The 22,097-nt window shown below is 44.8% G+C and overlaps 1 protein-coding gene across 1 annotated transcript; it reads left to right on the plus strand.

Moving 5' to 3' along the window:
* The first annotated feature begins 17,254 nt into the window (after positions 1–17,254).
* On the plus strand, positions 17,255–20,837 carry SHISA3 (shisa family member 3). The gene is made up of 2 exons (XM_068974773.1): positions 17,255–17,531; positions 20,398–20,837. Exons 1-2 carry the CDS (start codon positions 17,255–17,257, stop codon positions 20,835–20,837), a joined length of 717 nt encoding a protein of 238 aa, XP_068830874.1.
* The last annotated feature ends 1,260 nt before the right edge of the window (positions 20,838–22,097 follow it).

Consider the following 22,097-nt stretch of genomic DNA (forward strand, 5'->3'; position numbering starts at 1 on the left):
TGAGTCAATGATACCATCCAACCATCTCATCCTCTGTCGTCCCCTTCTCCTCCTGCCTTCAATCTTTCCCAGCATCAGGGTCTTTTCCAATGAGTTAGCTCTTCACATCAGGTGGCCAAAGTACTGGTGCTTCAACTTTAGCATCAGTGCTTCCAATGATTATTCAGAGCTGATTTCCTTTAGCATTGACTGATTTGATCTCCTAGCTGTCCAGGAATCGAACTCAGCTCTCCTGCATTGCAGGCAGATTTTTTTTACTGTCCAAGCCACCAGGGAAGCCCATTGGTGTGAGGTAAAAATCCAATGTATTTTTTTTCCTATGTGGATAATCTATTGTTCCAGTAACATCTGTTGAATTTCATGAAAAGTTTTTTTATAGACTATCAGTTTAGTTCAGTTGCTTAGTCGTGTCCGACTTTTTGCAATCCCATGAACTGCAGCATGCCAGGCTTCACTGTCCATCACCTACTCCCTGAGCTTGCTCAAACTCATGTCCATAGAGTCGGTGATGCCATCCAACTATCTCATCCTCTGTCGTCCCCTTCTCCTCCTGCCCTCAATCTTTCCCAGCATCAGGGTCTTTTCTAATGAGTCAGTTCCTAGCATCAGGTGGCCAAAGTATTGGAGCTTCCACTTCAGCATCAGTCTTTCCAATGAATATTCAGGACTAGTCTATATAATATTGTCTTTGACATGTATAATATTTGGAGATGATTTATGAATTAGTGTGTGTTCAAGTTTCAAAATATTCTATATGCATTGAGGAAGGTATAATTTTTTTCCTAAGATTGTGTTTTCTTTAACTATTAAAGATAGGTTTTTTTAAACTGCCTAATAAATCAAACTGATGGCTTATTTTCAAACTTTCCAAAGACTTATTCTTGACTTATGAATAATTGAGATAGGTGCATTGAACTCTTCCAGTATGTTATATGCCAATATTCTTTTGTGATCCTATTGAATTTTTCAATGTACATGAATGTTTCATTATTGAGTACATTCAAGTTTAGAATTATTCTATATCCCCAGTGAATTTATCAAAATATAATGACAGTTAACAGTAACTACATGCAAAAACCATCAGGTCTTGTCTTGGTGGAGCCCAAGACAAGACTTGATTCCCTAATAATGCCTTCATCTCTAAGTTTACTTTGTCTGATATTAATATAACTTTATCTCCTTTGTAAAGTTAATATTTGCCTGGCCTTTAAAAGAATCTTTTTACTTTCAACAGTACTTTCTTCTTTCAACAGTACTTTCTACTTTCTAAGTCTTTATGTTTTAAGTGTGTCTCTTGTAAAGAGAGTCAAATTAATTTTTTGGTTGTCCTTCCAGTCAAAAAGTCTTCAGTTGTGTTAGTTAATTTATATATTTTTATGTGATTACTGACATATATAAACTTGTTTTAATTATTAGATAGAAGATACAAGGAGCCTCTGAAGTCTTTGTGGGTCTAAATATTTAATATATATTTTGTTATATCTGCTCTTACTTACGGCATTTTCCCTCCTAAGTAGGAAGGAAATTTCCCTCCTTGAAGATACTGAGAGGATATGCATTTGCCAGAGGATCTAAAACACCTGTGGCAATTTTAGCCTCTTTTTAGTTTTTTCCAGTTCAGCTTGCAGTTCAGCTCTCTCACTTTGCAGCAAGTCCAAGGCTTGGACTCACCAAGACACGGCTTGATGGCAAAGTTTTGCGTGTAGTTACTGTTAAAATTTTCTTTCTTTTTTTCCTTTTGAAAAGTTTCCCTCATCTTGAGATCCCAGTAATGCAGGAAAATAATGTTTCATGCATGGTCTTCTTGCAGAGCGTCTAGCACACTGGGTAGGATATGGACTTATATTTGCTTGTTAGTGGAGATGCCACGAAACTGGACCTGGCTGTTGTCCTAAATACACTTTCAAACGTATCTCCCTCAGCTTTTTCAGGTTTGGACTGATTAATTTTTCTTGGATTACTCAGAATCTCTCACCCAGTCTCTGTTTCTCCAACTCCATACCTGGTATTGTGTCCCCTACAGAATTACTAGACTTAGTGCCTAGCATGACCTTTTAAGAATGTGAATCTAGGGACTTTCCTGGTGGTCCAGGGAAAAAAAATCCCCCTTCTGATGCAGGAGGTTCGATTCGATCCCTAGTCAGGGAGGGAACTAAAGTCCTACATGCCTCAGGGCAACTAAGCCCATGGGCTGCAACAAAGATCTTGTGGACTACAGTTAAGACCCAGTGTAGCCAAAGAAACAAACATTTAAAAATAAAAATGGGAATCTCATTGATGCCTTTTCTATGATAAACATCATTTAATGGCTTCCTAGAGAAGGCAATGGCACCCCACTCCAGTACTCTTGCCTGGAAAATCCCATGGATGGAGGAGCCTGGTGGGCTGCAGTCTGTGGGGTCGCTAAGAGTTGGCTACGACTGCGTGACTTCACTTTCACTTTTCCCTTTCATGCATTGGAGAAGGAAATGGCAACCCACTCCAGTGTTCTTGCCTGGAGAATCCCAGGGACGGGCGAGCCTGGTGGGCTGCCGTCTATGGGGTCGCAAAGAGTCGGACACGACTGAAGTGACTTAGCAGCAGCAGCAGCAGCAGCAGCATGTTCTTAATAAAATGAAAACTCCTTAGCCTGATGCACACGTCTCCATCTGCCTCTGGCTTCTCAAGTGCATCCTTTACCGCCTGCTCCTCCATGACCAGGCTCATGGCCTTTCCACAAAGTGTTCTCTGCTCTGTCTCAGGGAAATATGATTTCCAGCTAGATATAAGCTATCAGATCCTTTTATTTGGAAGTCTGCTTATTCTTCTCCCTACATAACAACTCTCCTCTAGAGGCCATTTTTCAACCCACAACATTTAGTGAGAGTTGAGTATTACACAAGTGTGAATGAAAGAAGAAATCCCAAAGTCAACTTTAATATACTATATAACCGATCTATTACTGAAAAAAATTGTTTGTAATTGCAGAAAGAAATATCTAAGGATGAAAACTTAATTCAGTTCTGATCCTTGAAATCTGAGCTTTTTAATTAAAAAATGAAACTATGGAATGACACTCCCTCCAACACTAACACGTTTTAGACTGTCTGCCAGGCTAAGGTGTGTGTAATGTTCAGTGTGAACGGGCTGTTGGAGAAGTCTAATTTTTCAGCTTTCTGCAAATTTGCCAAGTGACTTAACTGTGTGAGGGCCTAGGCTCCCCAAGTAGAAGCTAATCAATATATCAAATCTTAAACTATGTTCGGTGAATTGAGTAAAAACAAACAAACAAGAGATGTTCTAGTTTTTGGAAGAAAAGGAATCAACTAGAAGTTTAATATCCCATACAAAAAACAGCCTTGATTAATTAAATATTTCCCTATTTTCATTGCACAGCAAACTCATAGTGAGTAGACCACCCAGGGAATGAATTTAGACTTGAGTTGGTGAGAACATGGCACACTGGGCAAGTTACTTAAATTCTGAGTCTTATAGGGTTGATGTGACCATTAAGCAAGGTAACACATGGCAAACAGGTACTGTAGTACACTAACACAAAGTAGGAACTTTGTGTATTATTCAGTAAGACCCTCCCGCTCAAAGAGTGTTTTATAAAATTAACTGTCATTTTGTGACATTTATATTCAGGGGAATTAAAAAAAAACTATACCGAAAACTTAATTCAATGCAGATAAGTTAATGTTTCATTTACAAAAAAGTGATCACAAAGAAAGTTACATTTAGTGAATCAAAACCCCCTAATATTCACTAGTTATCATCAATTTTATATAAAGTTTTCCTGTTTAGGAGTTTAGTGTTTCTTGTGTGAATAACTTATTTTTTCCTTATAATGAAACCTCTGATGTCTTGCTATGCTATCAAGATGTTAGAATATTTTCATTCAATTAACTTGAATTATGTAATGTGAAAATGAATGATGACCAGAAGGCTGATGGCCAATATAATTCTGGTGAGAAATTATATTTCACACATTGGTTTATTTAGTTAGAATTTTCTTTTGGGTAATAAAAATAGTGTTATATAAAAATTAGTTGTATCTAACCTCACACATACTGCCATAAATGACTCTGGCAAATCCTATACTCTGAGGGACAGTGGCAAATTTCCCAGAAGGCAATTTTGCAGCAAAGTAGGGCTATCCCAGACCTGCTCAGAGTGACTTGTTTTAGATAACTGAATGTTCCAGACAGCTGATTTAGAATAACAAAACAGTGAACACTTCCACTATTTGGATTGGAACATTTTCTAATTGTGTCATACACTTATTTTTTTCTTAAACAGGTTGCAAGAGATTATGAGGCAGACTTTTCTTAATGACGCATTGTGACCTGGATGTTAAGGAATCAGCTCTAGATCTTGGTATTTGAGTGATTCTCTCCATGTTATTCCTGGTTGCACTTTTTTTTTCTTATAAATTGTCCGAAAGCTGAAGACTATAATTCCCTTGACCAGCCACAGGAGATAGTTTCAGCAGGGATACCCTCCACATCAGCAAAGATGAAAGTTCCAGCAGAATAATGTTATACCATGTTCCCTTTCTGCATTTTGGCAGAGTCCTACATGATCTGGCCTCTGTCTTTCAGGGTGCAATTAGGAAAGGAACTTGGGGGACTGGTGCAGAGGCATCAAGAACCATAGTCCTTGTCTCCAACAATTTCTGTGGGTCAGTTGACTCTAGTTTAAATCCAGAAGGATGTCACCCAAAATGTCGAGGTCACAGCTCATTTTTAGTGCAGGGTTGTGATAGCATTTCTCTTCTACATGCCAACAAGCAGAGAGGCAATGGTAAAGCTAAAACTGGCCTTGGTTGTTGCCATTTTCACATTAACTTGAATCATAAATGGGAGGAGAGGGAACATGAAAATGTCTAAATTTCAAAAGGGGATCTAGGGCAGGGCCTGGCAAGTGTAGCTTGGAGGATACATCCAGCCTGCTGCCCATGTCATATAAGCCACGATAAAGAGTGATTTTTATGGTTTTAATGTTGAGACAGATTAAAAGAAGAATATTTTGTAACAATTGACAATATCATGAAATTCAAATTCCAGTCTCCATAAATAAAGTTTTATTGGAACACAGGCACATCCATTCATTTATGTTCATCTACGGCTGTATTTTTGTGCTACAATATCAGAGTTGAGTAGCTATGAAAGAGACCATATGGTCCACAAAGCCTAAAATATTTACTATCAGACATTTTTTGTAGAAAAATTTGCTAACCACCAGTCTAGAAAGATAAATTTTCTTTGTCTTCTGTGTAGAAATTTCTTTTTTTTTTTTTGTACAGAGATGTAGGGCTATTCCCATACTTATAAAAGCCCACCCACTCTTATAAATAATGGGTGAAGAATTACCCCTAAATTCCTGGTGGAAATACTAAGAATGTATGTATGTGTTTCTGTGTACAGAAGCTGACCACCACATGTGATGGTAATTATGAACATAAATTATTCTTGTAAAAGGATAATACTTATTAAATTATGTCAGTAATTTAAACAACATATCTCAATTTTTGTGGTGTTTCCCATAGCCAGCCAAGGGCATCCATTTTCCCCAGGGTTTTCAGAATTTGTTAAAATGGGGGAAAAAAGAGAAAGGAAAGGTCAATGTCCAGGTTTAGGCTACCAATATGGCATTTTTCAACTCCATAGAGAAAAATGGTCCTGAGAATCTTGAGGATTTTAAAAATTCCTTAAGCTCTTCTTTATTCATTAAGAGCTATCTTGTGTGATTTCAGGCTTATGGTAGGTCATTGGTAGAAATAACTCAGTAAATGTAAGGGAAGACCCTGACCCATGGGAAAAAGAGAAAGCCTCCTCCACTGGGGCCCAGGGAAGTATGGATAACACTGGGATATTATTTAGTCTCTCGATCATGTCTGACTGTTTGCAACCCCCTAGGCTCCTCTGTTCATTGGATTTCCCAGGCAAGAATGCTGGAGTGGGTTGCCATTTCCTTCTCCAGGGGATCTTCCCAACCCAGGGATCGAACCCTGGTCTCCTGCATTGCAGGCAGATTGCTAACCACTGAGCTGGCGTATGTGGTAGCAGTTGTGGTCCAGTGGTTAAGACTCCACACTTCCAAGGCAAGAGGCACAGGTTTGATCCCTGATTAGGAAACTAGGACCCCACATGCCACATGGCACTACTAAAAAAAAAAAAAAAAAAGAAGAAACTGGTGAGAAAGTGTGTTCTGATTGCTGCTTTCCAAGCCCTTTTCCCAAAGAAAAGAGAGATGGAAAGGAGTCAGAAAATTCGGTGTGAAGTCAAGAGCAGGGTTTGCCTCCTTCTCTCTTTGGGACTCTTGGGGTAGCCAACCATGATGTGTGTGGTCTTGCTTCTATATGAGGAAGCCAGTTAAGGTGGCAGTCAGCGTGAACAGGCAAAGAGTGAGACTGAGTTAGGATTCTGGAACCTCTCCTGGCACCTGTGTGTTGTGGAAGGATCTAAAAGTTCCCTTGAACTGAATGGAGAAATGGAAAATAGCTGATGATGCTGGCGGGGGTGGGGGCTTTCTGAGGGTGATTTACCCATTAACCAAGGACCAGGGATCCGTGACCCAGCACAAGCTAGACCTGAGGTAGCAGATGGGAGAGGGGAGGATAGAGATGTTCACACCACTGGTGAGAGCCAAGGAGGGGCCAGGAACAGCAGAATACATCGTGTGTTTGCTAATCACCGACTTCTTCAGTGGACCAGCACCCCCATGAAAGGTGAGCTGTGAAGATCTGGAGGACAGGTTGAGCATTCCAGACTCTCTCTCCTGCCCTCGAACGCTTAGGTAAGTGGCCACTCTCCTCCACCCCTTATAGCCAGGGGTAGGACCAGGGGCCAGAACAGCCCCAAGAAAGAGATGAACTGCAACTGAATAAATAACTCACAGGAAGCAGTCTTAAAGTAGAAGAGCCTCACACCTTTACTTAACTACTTTAATTCCATGCATGACTCCTACCCTTCTTGCCCCGTGCATCCCTAGCAAGGTCAGGACTGAAGGAGTAGTTATGGAAGATGGGCAGCCACCTTTTCTTGGAAACACAGGAATAGTAACATGATAAATATTTTGATTCTTCTGCTTTATTCAGTGATTTGATATAGTTTTGTTCCAAGAAGTGACCTTCAAATGTTTCAATCATGCCCCTCAGTGAAAAAATATTTTATATCCCTATATATATTGTCACCCTGCTTATTTAACGTATATGCAGAGGACATCATGAGAAACGCTGGACTGGAAGAAACACAAGCTGGAATCAAGATTACCGGGAGAAATATCAATCACCTCAGATATGCAGATGACACCACCCTTATGGCAGAAAGTGAAGAGGAACTAAAAAGCCTCTTGATGAAAGTGAAAGTGGAGAGTGAAAAAGTTGGCTTAAAGCTCAACATTCAGAAAATGAAGATCATGGCATCTGGTCCCATCACTTCATGGCAAATAGATGGGGAAACAGTGGAAACAGTGTCAGACTTTTGGGCTCCAAAATCACTGCAGATGGTGATTGCAGCCATGAAATTAAAAGATGCTTACTCCTTGGAAGAAAAGTTATGACCAACCTAGATAGCATATTGAAAAGCAGAGACATTACTTTGCCGACTAAGGTCCATCTAGTCAAGGTTATGGTTTTTCCTGTGGTCATGTATGGATGTGAGAGTTGGACTGTGGAGAAGGCTGAGTGCCGAAGAATTGATGCTTTTGAACTGTGGTGTTGGCGAAGACTCTTGAGAGTCCCTTGGACTACAAGGAGATCCAACCAGTCCATTCTGAAGGAGATCAGCCCTGGGATTTCTTTGGAAGGAATGATGCTGAAGCTGAAACTCCAGTACTTTGGCCACCTCATATGAAGAGCTGACTCACTGGAAAAGACTCTGATGCTGAGAGGGATTGAGGGCAGGAGGAGAAGGGGACGGCAGAGGATGAGATGGCTGGATGGCATCACCGACTCGATGGACATGAGTCTGAGTGAACTCCGGGAGTTGGTAATGGACAGGGAGCCCTGGCGTGCTGCGATTCATGGGGTCACAAAGAGTCGGACACGACTGAGCGACTGAACTGAACTGAACTGAACTGAACTGAACTAGAACATAGATATGAACTTAAATACATGAAATAAAATGTTGTGAAATCAAACCTACCTTTACTATGGTGACATACTCTCTATTATATATTATACTCTATCTTTTAACAAATGCCATTGATGTCCTGGTAAACTGATTTCATGATCCACCCAATATGATGTGACCAACAGCTTGGAATGTACTATCCTAAAGGCCTATAATGCAGGGCTTCCTAGGTTGTTCTAGGGATAAAGAATCTGCCTGCAATGCAGGAGACACAAGGGACACGGGTTTGATCCCTAGATCAGGAAGATTCCCTGGAGGAGGAAAGGGCAGCCCACTCCAGTATTCTTGCCTGGAGAATCCCATGGACAGGGGAGCCTGGCGGGCTACAGTTCATGGGTCTGTACAGAGTCAGACACAACTGAGCGATAAGCACAGAGGCCTAATGAGGTAAATAAAACATTTGTCCCTCACAATGTAGCTACAGATGTTGTGCTTTCATGTTGTTCTATTTCAAAAACGTTACTGCCCCTCCTAATTGCAGGCAGCAGTCATTTATTAAAGCTGTCCCCATAATATTTATTGTAGTAGTCAAGACGCTTTCAATCACATGTGATCAAATCCCAACCCAAACTGGTTTAAGCCAAAAGTGAATGTATCCTCCCATGTAACAGAGAAGATCAGGATATGGCAAGCTTCAAGCAGTGCTGGATTCAGGGACTCAAGCATTTTAAGTCTCTCCCTTTTGATTTTTCTCCTGTCTCTGTGAGTTATGTTATTCTCAGTTAGGCCTGCTCTATAAGGCAAAGATCTTGTCTTTGACTGCTCCGGGCAAACATCTCCACTGTTCACAAGCTACAAAGAAGGGAAGCCCTCTGCAAATCTCATGAAAGGACTCTGACGGGCCCTGCTTTAGTCAAGTGCACACCTCTGAACTAATCACAGATTCCAGGGAGACAGGAATTCTCATTGCTTCACTAAAGTCTCATACCCAGCGTTGGCTAGGAGTAGAGCACCAAGACAGTTCCTTCAGGCTCACAGGGAATGGGGGGCAGTGGAGTGGGCTGTTAGACTAGGGGGAGAAATTCTGCTCAGGTCAAGTCAAGAGAAAAATCAAGAGAGATAGGAGTACATATAGAAAGATACGCCCTGCGTGAGAGTGTAAAGCACTCTCTTATCAATGTGCTTAGTCTCTCAGTCATGTTGGACTCTTTGCTGCCCCATGGATGATAGCCCACTAGGTTCTTCTGTCCATGGAATTCTCCAGGCAAGAATACTAGAGTGGGTAGCCGTTCCCTTCTCCAGGGGATCTTCCCAACCTGGGGATCAAACCTGAGTCTCCTTCATTCCAGGCAGATTCTTTATCACTGAGTCACCAGGGAAGACACTCTTTTATTAATAAAATTCGCTAAATTTAGTACTAGACTTTGTAACTTCTTAAGCCTTCTTAGGAAAACAAGGTGCTGGAGGATGGGGGTGGCGACAGTGAAGATAATTTCCTAGATTTCCTGTGTCTTCAAGAGGGCCAAGGTTGTCATATAGCTAAGCTCTAGATGGAAGAGGCAGATGGCACACACACTGAAGTATTGCTGAATCCTAGGTTCTCATACTAAGTTGGAATAACCATACAGACAGCTACAAATGTCATCTCCACTTCAAGCCCAGTTCATGAGGAGAAACCAAAAAAAAAAAAAAAAAAAAAGATACCAAGGATGAGTTTTCTTCTTGTCTTTGATGTAAAAAGTTTGTTAAAGCAGTATAAAGTGGAGTGATTGTACAAAATGAATGGCCATGTAAAATCAGATGGCGGCACATATAAAGCAGAATTCCATAGCACAGTTCTGAGAACAGGATGAGCTGTGCGTTAGGAAGGCGACACTGTTGGCCCATTTGCTGTAGGTATGAAACACTGAGTTTATTTTCCATGCTGCATATCAGCAGTGTCTGTCACATCCAAGTCCTCTGACTGGTGCCTTCAAACAACTCACAGCAGGTGTTTGCCAGCTACGGTCAAGTGTGCGAATTTCTGTATCCCTGAGACAGAGGAAACTTAGTTGACCCACAGGGATGGAAATTATGACCTTTGCCTCATTGGCCCTTATGTTGCCCACAGAGCTAACAAAATATGTATGGGCTATTTAATAAAGGAGAAAACTTAAATGATACCTTTGACAGCCATAGGGGCTTTCAGAAGAATTCTATGTGATTTCCAAACTTTAAGGGTGACTTAAAGTTTTTCAAAACATTCTGCTGTGGCTGGTAAGAGTGAGAAGGGGAGTAAGAAGACAGAAATAAGACAAGCAACCTCTGTGTTTTCTTTCTCCTCTGTAAACCTTTTCCCCACCAAAAGAATACATGACTGTTGAGCAGCAACTTACCATTTTTCCAGGGTCAGGTCACTTTCCGTGCTGCTCTAAACCCTGCTGAAAGCCAGCTCCCTGGGGAGCTCTAGGAACTGGGGCTGGCCTCACTTCAGTCTGCAAGCACTCAGGAGGAAATGCCCCTTGCTGAGAAAGGGGTGGCAGTTGTGTGTGTGTGGGGGGGAATCCATCTACTGTCATGGAAGTTTCAATTAAATATGGATGCCAATTAATTTAATTTATATTTCTGCATGAAAAAATATCATTCTATTATACACGCACTGGAAGGATGCCAGGAGCCCAGGTTAATAAATTACATCTCCACTGACATAGTATGGAATCACAGACTAATCGGATACTTATTAAATGCCCACCTGTGCTTGGGGTTACACCTTATATAATAGAAACCCAACAGAAATAAGATCTGTCCGGGAGGGCCTGTCCCAACCCTGTGATCATCTGACACCCCCTCTTATTCCCTTTGCTCCGGGCTTCGGTGCGTGTCTCAGGAGAACAACTCCAAAAACAAATAATCAATATTCAATTGCCCGGGGTTATGAATGGGCACACTGAATGAATAAGGGAATGAATGATGGAGAACTGTAAATAATCCACTCAAGTTAATCAGGGCATAGGCCCATACTGGTTAGCAGGAAACTTGCCATGATTATTTTACTGGAGATTCAAACCAGCTGGTGGTAGGTAATACCTACTGGTTCTGAAGCCCTTATTCAGAGCCAGAATTGCTATGTTTTATTTTGAATCCTTACAACCATCCTTCAAGGTCCCAACTCCCTCATTTTAGAGACAGGAAGCTGAGGTTTCAATAAGTGGAAAATGACCTTGCTGAAGGTCATGTGATCAGAAAGAGGCACATTCAAGACTAGACTTTTCTGACTCAAAGCTGGAATGTTCTTTTTATTGTGCCAGTTGATTTTCTCTGCATCATAGTTCTGTGGTTTTCCCAGTAGTCACGTATGGATGTGAGAGTTGGACCATAAAGAAGGCTGAGTGCTGAAGAATTGATGCTTTCTAACTGGTGCTGGAGAAGACTCTTAAGAGTCCCTTGGATAGCAAGGAGATCAAACCAGTTGGAAGGACTGATGCTGAAGCTCCAATACTTTGACTACCTGATTTGAAGAGCTGACTCATTAGAAAAGACCCTGATGCTGGGAAAGATTGAAGGCAGGAGGAGAAGAAGTAGGGGGACAGATGAGATGATTGGACGGCATCACTGACTCAATGGACATGAGTGTGAGCAAGCTCTGGGACATAGAGAAAGACAGGGAAGCCTGGCATGCTGCAGTTCATGGAGCCACAAAGAGTCAGACTGAACAACTGAACAACTGGCTGGTGACTGCCCTATTCTAGGCAGTGCTGACACTCTGGGTAGGTCTTGATGAGCTACATTTACAATTAAATCACCAGAAGTTGACTCCACAAATAGTCTCTGCCCGGGGAAATTCACCCTGCTGTCCACTAATCCAGCTTCCACTCACTTTATATGGTGTGAAACAGGTATCAGTCAGTTGTCACAAGTTCTTACCGGTTGCCAATTACTTACGGTCATTCATTCAACATATACTGAGCACTTATTATGTACCAAGGGCTTTCCAGATGGCTCAGCGGTAAGAATCCATCTGCAAATGCAGGAGATGCCGGAGACCCGGGTTTGATCCCTGGGGTTGGGAAGATCCTTTGGAGTAGGAAATGTCAACCTGCTCCAGTATTCTTGCCTGAAAAATTCCAAGGACAGAAAATCCCCTGCCAATCCCCAGGGATTGGCAGGCTATAATCCCTGGGGTCGTGATGAGTCAGATGCTACTGAGCGACTGAGCATGCACACACTATGTACCAGGCGTTCTGCTTGGTCTCAGGATACAGTAATGAAAAAGGAGGTCAAGCCAATGGAAAAGATGGATTGGCCTGTCATAAAATTACCATGAGGTGTGGTAAATGTTTGGAGTTACTAAAGGAAAATATTCATTTCATCATTCATGCGATCATTCACTGATTCCCTCTATGACTGTTTATTTACTGAGTCCCTGGGCTGTGCCACATAACAGGCCCCCTCTACCAGGTGTGAGTCAGGGCACTGGCAGAGGCTACCAGCCTGAATCTGCCTATCCTCCTCCCCCATCCCAGAGTCCCTCTTGCACTGCAGGGGGCTTCTCACATCCATGTTTGGACACCCTAGCCTACCTCTGGGGCTTCCTAGGTGGTGCTAGTGGTAAAGAACCCCGCTGGTCAATGCAGGAGACCTAAGAGATGTGGGTTCGATTCCTGGGTCGGGAAGATCTCCTGGAGGAGGAAATGGCAACCCACTCCAGTATACTTGCCCCGGAAATGCAATGAACAGAGGAGCCGGGTGGGTCACAGTCCATGGGGTCGCAAAGAGTCGGACACAACTGAAATAACATAGCACAGCCTGCCTTCACAAGAAGCTTTTGTGAACCCTAGGAGCCAGCTTGGGTCTGTTTGAGGGAGTGCTTAAGGCCCAGAGGGTGGTACAGGCTTTGGATGGGTCTGCTTCGTTGGCTTCACTCATTCATCCCCCTGCGGGTGGGGGCAAGGGCAGAGGAGGCCAAGAGCATGCAGGGGTTCGTCCTCAGACAGCAGCCTCGGCATCACCTGGGAGCTTGGTGGAAAGGCAGAGTCTCAAGCCCCTTCTCGGACCCTGGGAATCAAAATCTGCATCTTAGCACTCCAGGTGATGCGCATGCAGGTTACGGTTTGAGAAACACTGCTCTGAGAGCCGTGGTGTCTAATCCCCTCTTTACAAATGATGAGTCTGAGGTCAAAGAACATGCAAGGGGAGGCGCACAGCTTGGGGCTGGGCTGCTGGCGGTGTCTGAAAGTACACTTCTGGGCGCCTCATGTTCTCTAGTGGTGAATATGTGCCAAAGCAAATTTGAGAAAAATGTACCCTTTCAGTATCTCAGATTGACAGGGTTCTGGATTAAGAGATTTATAGTAAGTAATCTAAGGAAGAGAATTCCAAGTCCCAGGCAAAGTAATGAAAGGAAGGGTAGAGATAATACATCATTCAGGAAAAAACTTGAGGGAGGGTTGAAAACCTTTTTGTTTCCTATTTCATGTCTGGATTCAATGCCCATGAGCTGGAGGGGATTTCCATAGCCAAAGCTAATTGTCTTTTAAAAATTCTTTATTTTTTTTCACTTCTGCATTCCTTTGGTCTTTTCTCCCTCTTTCCTTAGGATATTTTAGTTCCCAATCCTTTCTGATGCATTCATTTTGCCCTGTTTTTCTATACTTCTCTGTATTGCTTTTCTTAAATCTTTCACTCTGCTTCAAAGAACATAAAACAAAGAGAAGTGAAAGGGACAAAGGTGAAAAATATGGTCTGGTGCCAACTTCATGCTGCTATCGATTCCAAGCTATTAAATTTAAAAATATATATATATAATTTTTGTTCATACATAAAAGTAGAATTGCATTTAAATTTTGCAAGTATCCTTCACCCAGTTACAATTATCAACACATTGGCTATTGTGTTTCAGCTGCTTTATTCTGTCTTCACATTGCCATTTCTCCCCTAACTTTAATTTCCCCTTTCTTCCTCCCTCTTCTCTTTCTCTCTCCTTCCCTCTGTTTTTTCTCTCTTTTCTTCTCCATCTCCTTCTCCTCCCTGCTTCTTTCTCTCCCCCCTGCTCTCCCCCTTCCCACTCTCTCTTTCTCTGGCGTTTATTAAAGCAAATCCCAGACATCATATCATTTAACTCATTTCCTATACCATTTCCCGGAGGCAGGGAGGGCCACAAGAGAATATAAGCTGAGGAAATGATCTCTCATGATTATTTTCTTCACCAAAATGTGGAATTTGTGTTACTGTGATAAGGGAAAATATAGAATTTCCCCAAACCTCTACATGATACCCCAGATGGTGCAGATTTGATTTTCCATCTCTAGGTCCTCTGCCTTGAGTCTTTGAGGGGGGTCTATGAGAACTTTTTAATCTTCCTTTCCTATTCAAGTAGTAACAAAATAACAGCAATCTTGGATGCTTATAAACCCCAAAGGGAATGCATGTTATCTTCTTGTTTCAAAGAGCATTCTGAGAGCATCGCTTTTGCAGTAGAAATTTGTAAGTGTGCAATTTGAAGAGAGTTTCTATGACAGAAACCAACACATTTTTTCCCCAGTGCAAACCCCCTGAGCTGATAGTTATGATGGTTTAAAGGTACTTTGGATCAAGACATAGAAAAGAAAGCGTGGTGTACAGTTGCTTTCATGCTCACACACATCAGATCTAAGGGGTATCAAGTAATTTGGAGGTGTGGTTATTTTCTATGAGTAAATGTCCAACTAAATTTGAGTAAAATGCTTTCTAAATAAGTCAAATAGGCAGGAGCTTTGAAAGAGGGAATTAATTATATATAGCCGGTGTCCTAAGGAAAATAATCCCAATGTGGCACAGAGAATGTAATTATTAGGAGGTACGTGCCAACAAATCATTCCCTAAAATATTAATGCTATCAAAGAACAGCTGGATAATGAGAGAAACTTGACCCTTGGGGGACTAGCAGAGGTTGCTTTGGAACTGTGTGTAGTTGTGATGTCATGGAATTCCTCTAAATTTAACAAAAATATTATTAAGAGGTGTGGTTCTGGGAAAGTTATTAGCAGTAAACATGTCTTTGTAGTTTTATCATCTTATCAAGATCATTATATCTCACTGGTGCTGTGTGGTTCCACACGACTTTCTTCCTTAACTGCTCAGGATTTATACAATCCAAACAACACTCCTTAAAAAAACAAAACAAAACAAAAAACTCTTTAAGTCTGGCAAAGACTTTTCTTTTTTGTAAGTAAAAACACAGTACCTAAGAAATTTCTGCAAAAACAATTTCCCATATGCTTAAGTTCAAGTCAAGAAATACTGTCTCATTGTTTGTTTGTAGATAAAAGCTGGAACTTAATTGGGTTTTACTAAATAGCATATTATTGTCCCACGTAATATCTAACAGAGCAATAAAGTTAAATATTTACACAGTCCTACCTAACATCTGAAATGTTGGGTATTATTTTTACATTCTTATAACTAAATGCTAATCCCTATTTTTAAAGTCAGAAATCAGAAGTAACTCTTTCCTTGTAATATACTTGAACTTATATTTTAAAACAGAAACCGTTTTATTGAGTTACCAAAAAAAAAAAAAGAAAAGAAAGCTTCTGTGAACCGACTCGGACCCTCGCGAAGCCGCGAGCGTGGTGAATGCTTTTGACCGCACACTTTCATGGCTGGTGAGCAGCAAACTTTGTCTTTTTGTTTCACTCAACTTGCCAACATCTAAATCAGTGACACAGGCATTCAGCGTTTCCTTGGACAAATAGGTCGAGATACGCGGAACATACTCACGCGAACCAATAAATGATGAGAGGAAGTTCAAGATGCCGTAAAAATAAATTCTTGAGTTGAGCCCAGGTTTCACATAACGCCAGTTTCATAGGGCACTTACCCGGCTAAAGGCGCAGTGCCCCTGAAAATAGCACACGGGGGACACATCATTTAAATAAATGTGTTTCTTTGCCCGAACAGAAGTTCAGATCTGCTCAGTTATCATTAATTTTGCTTTTTTATATCCTTTGCGGGCGCGAATGGAGAAGTTGTGCTCTTTGAGGTTTTGTGAGTTGCCCCGGGCAGGCGGAGGTGACCTTCGATTTTTCACCCGGCGGCGAGCAGGTTGTGGGGACGGCGGAGAGTGCGAGTGTGTGCGCATTTGTCAAACGTGCCGTCCCTTCTGGAGAAAGTGGAAACCCAGGGGGAAAACGCAGCGCAAATGTGGCGGGCCCAAAAAGTCACGCCATCCGCCCGGAACCCTTAGAACAAGCGTCCCAGGAACGAGGCCGGATCAGATGATTCGACAACCTCAGCCGCCCAATTCATGTTTGATTACATGAATCAAAAAGCAAACCTCAGGTTTCCACTCGCGCGCCAACTCGCGTGGGTAGACGGAGACCCGGAGGCCTTGGACCTCTGTAGAGTTTGCAGGACTATGCGGGGTGTGTGTGCGTGTGTGCGTGGAGAGGGCCTGATCCCCCAAGTTTAGGGTCGAGTCGAGTCCCGGGGGAGTGCCAGGGGAGGAGGTGGCCCGGGAAAGGCGGAGGAGGGCGCACGAACCAGAGGGCGCGCAGGACACGCAGCAGCGCCGCGCGCGCTCGGGCGGCGCGACCCGGGAGGCGGACTCTCTCTTAACCCTCGCTGTCTCCCCCTCCCTCTTCCTTTTTAAAGGACGTCGTGGAGGCAGAGCTGTCAGCAACCGCGAGGCCGTTTGTACTTGGCCCGGCCAGGCTGACTCCCGTGACAGACAGGGGCGGGGGCTGAGGGGCCGCCTGTCCCGAAGCCCCTTACGTGGGCATCTCGCATTCTCCTGCTTTGGGCTCCGCTCTGGACCCAGCGACGGCGGCGAGTCCAGGTGCTGCGCGGCCCGGGAGTTGCCAGCCCCGGACGCGATGGCTCCCGTGAGGAGTGGGGTGGGAGGTGGCCGAGGGCTAGGCGAGCCCCTCGCGCCCGGAGAGTTATGAGCGGGGCAAAGGACCGCAGCATCAGCCCGAGCCGCAGCCTCGGCCGGCGCCTCCCGCGGGCCCTCGCCAACTCGCCCCCGCGCACCATGCCGACCCCCGGCCGGCTGAGCCCGCCGCGCAGCCCCTGCTTCCTCCCTGACCCCCGCTAACCCCCAGGGGACTGGTTTTGGCCGCCAGGGTAGCTCCCCAGGCCGCTCCCCCGGAGAGGCGGAACCGCGGGGCCAGCGGAGCCCCGGCTCAGCCCTTCGCTCTCCAGCCGCGTCCCCCTCCCGGCCGCCCGGCGCGCCCGCGGCGATGGGGGCGCTGCTGGCGCTCTGCCTCCTTTTGGGCTGGCTGCGCGGGGGCCCGGCGGGCGCCCAGCAGCCCGGAGAGTACTGCCACGGCTGGGTGGACGTGCAGGGCAACTACCACGAGGGTTTCCAGTGCCCGGAGGACTTCGACACGCTGGACGCCACCATCTGCTGCGGCTCCTGCGCGCTGCGCTACTGCTGCGCCGCGGCCGACGCCAGGCTGGAGCAGGGCGGCTGCACCAACGACCGCGGCGAGCTGGAGCACCCGGGCATCACGGCGCGTGAGTACGGGCCCAAGGTGGGGCAGACCCTGCCCGGCCGCGCGGCCGGGCTGCCGTGTGTGCCGACCGGTGTGCGCGCAAAGAGGCGTGCCAGGCCTTCCCGGGTCTGCGCAAAGGGGAAGCCAGAAAGTGGGGGGATCGAGGGAGAAGTGGGTGGTCGCGTTTCAGGTCAGGGGCGCTGTTCCTTTGCAGTCCCGATTCCCGCCACACGCGGTCTCCGCCGGTCTGCCCAGGAGCTAGTTCGCAACGGACCGCGAGGACCGCGGGGCTTGCACCCAGTGACTCAGGGGGAGAGAGAGCCCTGGGCGCTCACGACATTTCAAAGAAGGGCTGTGGGGGCCGCACCAGGCTGGACTTGAGTTTTCAGAGTTGGTAAGGGTGCCGTACTCTGCGCCCTGGGAGCTCCGGGAGCTTTGAGGAGCGCTGATGGCGCAGGGAACGCAACTCTTGGGGTGCGTTTATCTGTAGCCCCACGACGTAAGGAACTTAAGCCACCTTTGTGTGTGTGTGTGTGTGTGTGTGTGTGTGTGTGTGTGTGTGTGTGGCCGTTTGGTAGTGTTTCTAAGCCCCATTCTCACGACTTCTTTTCATTTCTCTGCATCGAATTACCCACTCCGGCCCACCCCCTATTGTCACGCTTTTCAGAAATGCCCAGGTCCTCCGGTTGGATATTTAGAAACCAGGGTCGCAGGGGCTTCCCCGCCCCCTATTCTCACGTCGGAAAACACGGGTCAAGTTTCCGCTTACTTCAGAGCAGAATAAATCACAACCCCAGCAGAGGAACTTTACACCTTACAAAACAAAAAACTTTCCACCTGAATCGGAACTTCAGGGAGACCATTTAGAGCTCCAGGCGATGGTTTTATGGCCGAGAAACCGGAGGAGCGGGGGCAGGGGATGGCGGGGGGGGGAGCTGAGAGAGAGCCTGAAACCCCAGAAATCCAGAGCGGGGGTCTGAAGCGGGCCAAAGACAGTCCCCAGGCAAGGTGGGAGAGGCTGGAGAGATGATTAACTGCGTTGGAGCTCCAGTCCCCTGAGACTGACAATCCAGAGGAAAGGGGGTCCCACCTTAGAACTCCATTAGACCTTCAAGGAATTTGACTTTGGAGGGCAAAATACCAGTGTAGAGGATTGAGGAAGTGGCTTCTGGCGGAAAGATGTTCAGTGGAAAGTAGGGAACTCGGAGGCGGCCTGGCCTGTTCCGAAAGTACAAACTGGCTTTACAGTCACTTGCCCTCTGCAAAGCAAGTGCCAAGTGCTGGGTCTACCTCGGGGACCCCATCCTGGCCTCCCACAGTGCTCTGTGGCAGGAGAGGGGCCAATCTCTGCACCCACCCAGCCTGGGGTCTGACAAAGCCTCAGGACCTTCCCTTGCCAGCTTGTCATTTTGGGCAAGTTACTTAACTGCTCTGGGCCGCTTCTCAACTCTAAAATAGGCATGTTGGTCTCAGAGGAGTTAGGCTGTGAAATAAATGAGTGTATGGATGCTCAGCAAGGTGCTGAGTGAGTAGTCACTTTAGACTTGCCTTCTGCAGGGCAAGAAGTAGTAAGAAGTGCTAGTAACCTTCTACTACTTCTAGTAGTAGAAGTAGTAGTAACCTTCTTCTAGTAAGACAGGGCAGAGTGGGTGGCACCTGGAAGAGCTTACTCCCAGGAGCCCACAGATCTTAGGGTGGATAATTCCCTGTCACTCTTTGCCTGTGTGTCTTTGGGAAACTCAGCAACTCTCCAATATGTTTCCACATCTGGAAACTAGACCATATCATTCCTGCCTCAAAGGGTTACAATAGGCACACAGTAGGGTCTTAGTCGGATACGACTGAGCAGCTTCACTTTCATTTTTCACTTGCATGCATTGGAGAAGGAAATGGCAACCCACTCCAGTGTTCTTGCCTGGAGATTCCCAGGGACGGGGGAGCCTGGTGGGGTGCCATCTATGGGGTCGCACAGAGTCAGACATGACTGAAGCGACTTAGCAGCAGCCGCAGCAGGGTCTTAGTCAATGCAGATTTGCTTTCTTCTACCTCTAAGCCAGAGGTTTGCATTCCAAGGCAGCTCTATCAGGCAGGGGCCACACCTGGAGGACTGCTTGGGAGGTGCCTCTGGGTGGAAACATTATGTCTGCCTTAGAAAGAGAAGGGAACTGGGGTTAACTGTGTCAAAAAGGTGCAATCCCAGAAAGTGTGGGTCACCAACACCAAGGACCACACCTCAGTCTAGCTAAAGTTCAGTCTGTCCTTCCCAGAATTTGAGTGGGGATCAAGAGGCAGGAGCATGATGGCGGGCGGAGGCATCCCAAATTGTTTCTGGAAAGAAGTATCCAGACAGGACAGTCTGTCATGCGGTAGGAGACACAGTTAATGCGGGCCTGCTGTGGATTTCTTTATACTGTTCTTTCTGTAGTCTTATAAAATCCTGGGGGTTTCACTTAACAGGTCCGGCTCTCTTTGCTCAGATCAGAGATTCTTGGATAGGAGATGGATTTTCATCCTTAGCATCCTTAAGCACCCCACTGTGATAAAACTCCTAAAACCTGGATTGAAAGCCAGTGTTATGGTAACCCCCCAAACTCATCTTTTCCCTCCCTCCAGTGCGTGGACAGGCGGATAGAGTCTGTTCCTTCTGATTTCCAGATGTGCAGTATGATGGCTAATTGCTAATAGAGTCTACAGTATCAGTCTGCTTCCTCCCTGCTAGGAGCAAGAATATTCTATTATCACAGTTTGCAATTCAGAGGTTACCAGTAACAAGCTCTGAGAAGCCGGGCTGACAAGGTGGTTGAATAGACCTTCCACCTCCTACCCGTGAGCAGACCAGAGTTTGGGAATCTCTCGTCTGAGTACCTGTGCCTGTTTTTGCCTTCTAGAACCTGTCTACGTTCCCTTCCTGATTGTTGGCTCCATCTTCATTGCCTTCATCATCCTAGGCTCTTTAGTGGCTATTTATTGCTGCACCTGCTTGAGACCTAAGGAACCCTCGCAGCAGCCAATCCGCTTCTCACTCCGCAGCTATCAGACAGAGACTCTCCCCATGATCTTGACTTCTACGAACCTCAGGGCACCTTCCAGGCAGTCCAGCACGGCGACCAGCTCTAGCTCCACTGGGGGCTCCATCCGAAGGTTCTCCTTTGCCCGGGCAGAACCAGGCTGCCTGGTGCCCTCACCACCCCCACCTTACACCACAGGCCACCCAATCCACTTGACCCAGCCGTCCGGATTCCTGGTGTCACCCCAGTACTTCGCTTATCCACTCCAGCAGGAGCCCCCGCTGCCCGGGAAGAGCTGTCCAGACTTCAGTTCCAGCTGACAGGCCATGGCTACAGATCCATCATCTAGTGCAATGGCACACCTGGGGATGCTGCTGCCATGGCCACCAGGAGTCCCAACAGAATTTCACCTGGACCAGCAACGTCATGGAGGAAAGTGCAAGGAAGATACAGCGCCTCTTAGTCTTGAGGTTCCTGGCTGCAGTCACAGAACGGCTGTATGAAGAAAATTGCTTTCTGGCTTTGAAAGCATGGTGACTGTTACATTTCAACTTATGCTACTTTTATTCAAAATATGCAGTAGTCCGACTTGAAAGTTACAAATCGGCTAAAGCTGTTTTATTGGACAACTCAGCTATCCTACATAGGCCTATGTGTTCTTTTTTCATTATAAGTTCTTTAGTGAGTCATAATACAAATATATACATAAATAAGCAGAGAAATTGTACCTGATTGTAATTATCGAAGGTTCATTTAAAAAATTAACTGCTAAGTAAACTGAAGAGACAGTGAACAGCCTGTTTATAATTTGGGGAGCAACTTAACTGAGAATAACATTAGCATCATGAGAACAGTTATTTTTTAAATCAATAGCTAAATTTCGTTGGAAATATGAGTGTCTTCAGAAGATTTCAATAACTGCATGAGAAATTTAACATTTTAAATATTTACTTAGATATTCATTGTAACAGAGATCTTATGTAAAAGCATTTCCCCCACCTGCCCAAGGGAATATTTATTGCAGACGTTTTGTTCAGCAACATTTAGTGTTTAAATGAAAGTTGAACAGTTGGGTCCTAAAACATTTATTTGTAAAATGAGTTATGTACAAATGTAAAGATTTGTAATTTAATGTATTTACTACACTGATGGTACTAATTATTTAGTAGTCACACTGTAATTTTTTATGTTAATAATAAGCGTGGAGTTCAAAGTCCAGCTTTGGCTCTAATCATCTGATATTATGTATCTTAAGTGCCACTGAATTCCATGTCTGATGACTAAATATTTGGGCATATATCCTGCTGGATTAGAATAAATAAAATGCTTTATGTTTTCATGAAACCTCTTTGAAAGTTTAGATCAAAGTGCTTCATTCTGTCTCCTTAATGATATTCTCTGCTATTCAATAAAAGGAAATGTCTTTACCTAACACTTCATAATCTGAAGTGAAAAAAATCTATATTAATTTTGTATTATGTCCTAAAGCTGTTTTCTACACTGGGGCGCTTGGAAGCAGCCCAGGAAGTGAGCGTTTATAGAGACATCAGCCTGTGGGCTGCAATCCTGAGCTGTGTCAT

This window comes from Capricornis sumatraensis, chromosome 7 (assembly GCF_032405125.1).
Source record: "Capricornis sumatraensis isolate serow.1 chromosome 7, serow.2, whole genome shotgun sequence".
Classification (NCBI taxonomy): domain Eukaryota; kingdom Metazoa; phylum Chordata; class Mammalia; order Artiodactyla; family Bovidae; genus Capricornis; species Capricornis sumatraensis.